The sequence below is a fragment of the Triticum urartu genome, chromosome 3, assembly GCF_003073215.2.
Source record: "Triticum urartu cultivar G1812 chromosome 3, Tu2.1, whole genome shotgun sequence".
NCBI lineage: Eukaryota > Viridiplantae > Streptophyta > Magnoliopsida > Poales > Poaceae > Triticum > Triticum urartu.
Genome location: NC_053024.1, coordinates 100,879,681 through 100,887,244, shown reverse-complemented (window position 1 = coordinate 100,887,244; position 7,564 = coordinate 100,879,681). Strand labels below are relative to the sequence as shown.

The 7,564-nt window shown below is 47.1% G+C and overlaps 1 protein-coding gene across 1 annotated transcript; it reads right to left on the bottom strand.

The window, feature by feature from the left end:
* Positions 1-3,720: 3,720 nt before the first annotated feature.
* Positions 3,721-4,413, bottom strand: LOC125543119. The gene has a single exon (XM_048706371.1). The coding sequence runs from the start codon at positions 4,248-4,250 to the stop codon at positions 3,870-3,872; it is 381 nt and encodes a 126-aa protein (XP_048562328.1). The 5' UTR covers positions 4,251-4,413; the 3' UTR covers positions 3,721-3,869.
* Positions 4,414-7,564: the final 3,151 nt, after the last annotated feature.

Sequence of the window (7,564 nt, the reverse complement as noted above, 5' to 3'; positions counted from 1 at the left end):
TATTGTTTTTAGAGGTTGCCCTCCGCGTAGCAAGTGCAATCATGTCACCATCTTTCTGACCTTCCTTTGTATCTTCTAGCAGTTACAACATTGGACCCATTAGTTGCTCCAGCTTTCCCCAGCCCATGCCTTCTCTATCTTGGTATTAAAAGATTCTTGTGACTCCATCTCATCTTCCCCTTCCTCCTAATAGAAATGCAACCTTTTCCGACTGTCAGAATCAAACACCTGATCTAGTTCATCACTTTTTTACCACCTTCTCCAATGACATTCTCTTTGAAACATACATCTTCCCCCCCAGTTTACTTCTCCAAAAAAATCCTTATCTTCACCGCCAAGATCTTATGAGCTCTGATATTGATTTACTTGTGAGAGGGAGGAGAATTTAGCAGTATTGAGCATGACTGTGTCAAAATTTGGCATTATAACTGCCCCTTGCTCAAATAAGACCACGACATGGACATCATTTCACTTGTTTTCATCCATGAACTCAGCTTCATCTCCAGCCTTATGCTTTTTCTGCATCTAGACATGAGTTCCTCTTACCATTCTGACCCTCGTCATGCACCAATTGCCAAATTCAACAACAAGCTCAATCTGGTAATACATATCACACATGCATAAAACTGATATAAGGCTTCACATAATATTCCAAAGTCAAAGCAAACATTTTTCATATCATGAAGAATTTGCATGTCTACACTATCTTTTTTCGAAAAGAAGGATTACCCCCGACCTCTGCATCGAGCGATGCACACAACCATCTTTATTGCATTACTCAATAAGGTCTTACAAAATAAATACATAGATCAATCCAAAATCACCTCCCTCGCAAAATTGTCGCCCTACCTATAAGATTGATGATGTGCCCTGACCATGCATCTGAAGGAAATATGCCCTAGAGGCAATAATAAAGTTGTTATTTTATATTTCCTTATTTATGATAAATGTTTATTATTCATGCTAGAATTGTATTAACCGGAAACTTGATACATGTGTGCATACATAGACAAAACACTGTGTCCCTAGTAAGCCTCTACTAGACTAGCTCGTTAATAAAAGATGGCTAAGTTTCCTAACCATAGACATGTGTTGTCATTTGATGAACGGGATCACATCATTAGAATAATGATGTGATGGACAAGACCCATCTGTTAGCTTAGCATATTGATCATTCAGTTTTATTGCTATTGTTTTCTTCATCAAATACAGATTCCTTCGATTATGAGATTATGCAACTCCCGGATACCGGAGGAATACCTAGTGTGCTATCAAACGTCACAACGTAACTGGGTGATTATAAAGATGCTCTACAGGTATCTCCGAAGGTGTTTGTTGGGTTGGCATAGATCGAGATTAGGATTTGTCACTCCAAGTAGGTATCTCTGGTCCCTCTCAGTAATGCACATCATAAGAAGCCTTGCAAGCAAAGTAACTAATGAGTTAGTTACAGGATGATGTTTTATGGAACGAGTAAAGAGACTTGCTGGTAACGAGATTGAACTAGGTATGTGGATACCGATGACCAAATCTCGGGGAAGTAACATACCGATGACAAAGGGAATAACGTATGTTGTCATTATGGTACGACCGATAAAGATCTTCGTAGAATATGTGGGAACCAATATGAGCATCCAGGTTACGTTGTTGGTTATTGATCGGAGAGGTGTCTCGGTCATGTCTACATAGTTCTTGAACCCGTAGGGTCTGCACGCTTAACGTTCGATGACGATTTTGTATTATATGAGTTATGTGATTTGGTGACCGAATGTTGTTCGGAGTCCCGAATGAGATCACGGACATGACGAGGTCTCGAAATGGTCGAGAAGTAAATATTCATATATTGGACGATGATATTCGGACACCCGGAGTGTTTCGGGGATACCGGATACATATCGGGTCACCGAAAGGAGTTCCGAGCATCCCCGGCAACTACATGGGCCTAATGGGAGAAGAAGGGGACAAACCAGCCCCTAAGGGGCTGGTGCGCCCCATGTAGGCCGAAATAAGGGGCGAGGAAAGAGGGGAAGAGAGAAAGGAAGGGAAGCAATTCGGCCTCCCTCTTCCTTCTCTCCTCCCTCCTCCTTCATTCCCCCTTCGTATGAATATGGAATGGGGAGGCCGAATTGGGAGGCGCCCAAGTAGGATTCCTTCTACTTGGGGCGCCCCCTTGGCTGCCTCTCCTCTCCTCCAATCTATATATATATATATATATATATATATATATATATATATATATATATATATATATATATATATATATATATATATATATATATATATATATATGAGGAGGGCACCGTTAGAACACACAACAGCCAACAATGATTGTTAGCCGTGTGCGGCGCCCCTTTCACAGTTTATGTCTCCGGTCATATTTACGTAGTGCTTAGGCGAAGCCCTGCACGGATCACTTCACCATCACCGTCACCACGTCGTCATGCTAACAGAACCCTCCCTTGACACTTTGCTAGATCAAGAGTTCGAGGTACGTCATCGAGCTAAAGGTGTGCAGAACTCGGAGGTGCCGTACGTTCGGTGCTTGGTCGGTGGGAACGAGAAGTTCGACTACATCAACCGCGTTGTCAAACGCTTCCATTTTCGGTCTACGAGGGTACGTGGACACACTCTTCTCCTCTCGTTGCTATGCATCTCCTAGATAGATCTTGCGTGATTGTAGGAATTTTTTTGAAATTGCATGCTACGTTTCCCAACAGCGTCATGCACACCAAAAAATTCGATGGCCTCATCAAGCCACCCGCCAGCTAGCCGGAGCACCAATCGGTTTAGCAGACTCTCAATGTGCACCGCATGTGCATGTTGTAGAATCCGTCGCCACCTTCTTCCGCAGTCTCATCTTTAGGATCAATCAATGCACTGATCTTGCTAGAATCTTCTGCCGTTGACGCCATCACGATGCCAAAAAAAAGTTTGCCTTCTGCATGCGCCCATTGAACAGTATCCAACATTAAGACCCCGCCGCGCCTTGCTGTCAAGACTCGCCATCGTTAATATTGTAGATGGCACATCATTCCATCTTGATCATCGCACACGGAACATATGAAGATCTGCGCCCAACCACCAAGCCAAATTTTTTTCCTCCAGCCGATGTACCCCAAAAAGATACCCCATAGATCCCCAATAATAGATCCCACATGGGAATTGTCTCGTCTCCTTTAGCTCATCCTTCGCTTTCAGCCAGACTATAAACTTTTTTTCATTGGACACAACGTCAATCACAACTCTCTCCAATTATCTACCGATTATATTTGAAATGTATTAGATCCAATATTTTACATCTTATATTATGGGGATGGAGAAGAATGACATTTTGGCTCTCGGCTTTCATGGAGGCCAACTTTAAAAAAAAATCAGGTTTAAGATATTCTGAAAAAATTGTACAACTAAACAAGGATGTGAGGCGTGTGTGTAAAATTTTAGGATGAAATACGTTAAAATACGACCTACACAAAATAGACAAATTACTGATATGTGGGGTGAATAGTATTATATGTTAAAAAGGCTGAGATTTGTCTTTTTTGCAAAGCCCTCATTTCAGCGTATTTGTCCTGAAATTTACGCACTTGCACTCTGCCTTCATCTATCTCTGTATTTTTTTCAGAATTTTTTGAAATGTAAAAATATGAATTTTCATAAATTTTGAGTTTTGCATTTGAAGGCCTCCATGAGCTCGGCCTCCAAAAGCAATTTCCGGGGACGGAGGGAGTAATTCTTTTTTATTTATGCTATTTTGCTTGATCATGCAGACGTGCAAAAACACCTTTCTACTCTAATTTATATATATGTATACAATATATCATAGCTATCTGCATCGGGATACATAACTTTCCTTCAAAAAGAAAACATGCTCATCTAAACCCCGGGGGCTTGAATATCTGGAAATCGGACCTGTGAGACACTAGCACCAGCAGCAGAGCCACAAGGGCCGCGACGCCCCACGGCGACGTGCCGGAGCCGCCCTCGGGCTGGCCTCGCCATGCCGCCGGCACGGCAACCCTCCCCTCTCCGTCGAACAGCACGTGCTGCGCGAGCAAGCCCAGGGCGAGGAGCCCCAGCACCATGAGCACCCAGAAGCCTGCCTGGGTGCGATGGCGCAGCTGCTCCTCGAACTCGTCCATCTGCCACGACAGGTAGAGGAAGAAGGTCACGATGCCGGTGACGGCGAGCACCGGCGCCGGCGGCAGACCGACGGCGAGCCAGCCCTGCTGATACTTGCCCCCCTCGTCCATCGGAGCTTAATTTGGGACGTGTGGTCTGGGATCCTCAGCTATGCGTGTGGTCATGTGTTTCGTATCTGCTGTGTGCCGGGCAGCGCCGTTATATGGAGAGGGCAGGCCGGAGAGACGTGGGCGGCCAGTGCGCGCTTTGCTTTTGTGGCCATGGGGAGTGGAAAGCTGGTGGGTGCCTCTGGAAGAGAAAGGCGGCACCGCGTGTCTTCTCTGACGGGAGCTTTCGAGATGGCTACGAGTCAGTCGGCGGTCGGTCGCTGGCGCCTTTTCAGGATTCCCCAATCTTCTCCGGATGCTCTACTTTGAGGGAAAACCGTTCATTTCTTCGGTTGGAAACCTACCCGTGAAAGAGGAAGAAGGGATTTTTTTTAGCAAAAGAAAGAAAGGACAGAGAATCTGAAATATCGTGCCGACTTTTTTTTAAAGGAAATATCATGCCGACTAGGGCTGATCACGCTGGACTCGGCCGGGCAACACAAAAGGCCCAACCTGGAAACACTAAACCCAAGCCCAGCCCAGCCTCATGAAACATTAAAAAATATTGAACTAATTTTTTTGCGAATATATTGAACTAATTATTTAAATGTTGAAATATATTAATATGCCTATTTCTGAATAAAAGGTTTGTGAACAGGCAAGCAAAATCACTAATTAAGAGTATCTCTAGCAGACCCTGTATAACGCGTGAAACTCATAATTCCGGCGAGTATACAGGCTCGACCCAATTTACTGGCCAGAACAGAGCCCGTATACTCGTCCGGCCTGTAATTTTTTTTACTGCTGCCCGCAAATCTTACCCCCAAAGCCGTATAACTACAGGTTTGCGGGACAGATACGGATCGAAACCCTATTCCCCCGCCATCGCGTTTCCCCGCGATTCCCCACTCCCTCCGTCGCATTTCTCGCCGCCGGTGAGCCCAGTTCCGCCTCCAGCCGCCATGTGGGGCGGTATGTGGAGCTCCGGCTGCAGCTTCGGCGGGGGCGACGAACCCGAGCGCGAGCGGTGTGTCCGCGCGGACGGCGTGGGGAAGCGCGCGGCCAGGAAGTGGACCAACCAAGGCCTCCAGCCGCCGGCAAGGCTCCTTCATTGCGAGATGGAGGAGTACGACCGCCAACACGGGAGGACGCCCTCCTCGGCCGCGGGCTCTTCCTTTGCCGCGAGCACTTCCTCTTCCGCGTGGCTCACCTCCGGCGCGACGCTTCTTCCCGTGAAGAGGGAGCCGGAGGAGGGCGAGCTCATTGCCGTCAAGCGGGGGGCGGAGGAGATCCCGCGTCGAGGCGTCATCGGTCCCGAAGATTACGCCAGCGGCGATGTCGAGGCGGTCACGGCCGTGATTGCCGCATGGAGCTTGCAAGAGGAGGAGGAGGAGTGCCACCGCCATGATGAGAAGATCGAAGAGCTCGTTTTCAAGCAGGCAGTCGCGGCCAACCTCACCGCGAAGGACAAGGACGATGAGTGGCGGCGCGTCCGCGAGGAGCAGAAGAAGATGTACATTGACCTCGTCAGCTCCGACGAGGAGGACTGGCCAACGACTGAGCTCCTCCGCTGCGTCGGCCTCGCCACCGCGAGCTCGTCCATTTTGGTAGCCGCCGCGAGCCCGGACCCCCCCCCTCTAGTAGTAGAATGTAGTATATATGTAGTATGTATGATCTATGTAGTATGTTGTGATGAACTATGAATGATCGGTGTGGTTGCAATTTCTCCCATGAAAGTTTTTTTAAAAATTATATAGTTTCATATTTGAGAAAAAGGATTTTCTCCCGCTTTATATTATAAAGCAACGAGCCAAGCATCCAACACAATAGTAGAAAGTACAATCAAGTCATAAAGTCACGTTGGGGGCACAGCGGGACAAGCCCCAAACAAAGCTAAAAAAAGCTAATCCGACTCGGGAGGTGGTGGCGGTGGTGGAGGAAAAGCCGACGCGAGGAACGAAGACCCGCAATGATGTTGTCGATGACGTCTCGGTCGCGCTGCTTGCTAAGCGGTCTTCAGAGCTGTAAGAAGCCACACCTTTTATAAATTGCATTAGTCACACGGCACGGAATCACGCGTTCGATGACTAGTTTATTGCGGGCACACCAGAGGGTCCATGCCAAGGTACCCAAAGCCACCCAAGTGGGGACGACTAGGGCCGGGGAGCCTAAGGACCTCCCCAAACAAGTCCGGGAGGTTGTCGTGGCACCAATTTCCACCAACCACCTCCCGGAAGCAGCTCCATAGGAACTGCAACGCTGGGCACCGGAAGAAGATGTGGTTGCAGTCTTCCGGTATCATACAAATGGGGCAGAGGCCGTCGCCAGGGCCATTACGTTTTCGGACCTCTATGCCCGAAGGGAGTCGGCCTCGGACCCGTTGCCAGAGAAATATGTGGATTTTCAAGGGGAGTTTGATCTCCCTAAGCACCGATAGTTCCACCGGGCCAGGAGTGGGGACAATCGCCTAGTATAGGGACCTAGTCGAGAATCTGCCGCTTGGCTCGAGATGCCAAGACAGCGAATCGGGCTCAAGGGAGGGGGAGTGGAGGGCAATACACTCAAGTAATTTGTCCCATTGTTCGCATGATTTCATATACGGAGTCTATTCTGCAGCACATGATTTGGCCCCGCAAAACAGATCTTTCTTGAACTGTAAACGCATTATGCGGGTCGGCATTATACGGGGTCTGCTAGAGATACTCTAAGAAGAACTCTTTGCAACAGTCACTCCCACCTTTCAGATTGCAACAAGTGGCGCACAAGTCGCAACTTGGGAGTTTTCCCTTTTTTCGTCGATCCCTTTATTTTAAAAAATTATCTCTTAAACCGGGGGTCCAAATTTGAACCGATTTCACCCTTGGTTTCCTCACGCCGGGATCTTCAAAACTAGATTCCATGTTGATAGGTTTTGACGAACATTTTTCATGAAAAAACTGGACGAAAAAACCACACCAGAAGCATTTTTTTTCTTTTCGAAAGCCGTTTCTAAGAGGCACACTCGCTGAAGCAAATCGGTGTCTCTCGCGAAAGTAAAATTGTATCTTTTGCGAAAGAAAAAAAAACACTTTTCTTTTTTGAGAGTCACGGCCGTGCCTCTCATGGAAGGAAAAGAAAATGAAAACGCGTTCTTTTTTATGTTTCTGAGAGGCACCCATACCACTCGCGGAAGTAAAACCGTGCCTCTCCGAAAGGAAAAAAAACTTATTTTTTTCGTCTCTCAGAGGCATCATCGTGCCTCTCGCGGAAGAAAAAAGACATAATTTTTGCGTTTTCGAGAGGTGCAACCCTACCTCTCATGGAAGTAAATCCATGCCTCACGAAAAAGCAAAAAAAAA

Excerpts from the sequence above, each read along its gene's own strand:
- LOC125543119 (XM_048706371.1), bottom strand. The coding sequence starts at position 4,250 with ATGGACGAGGGGGGCAAGTATCAGCAGGGCTGGCTCGCCGTCGGTCTG.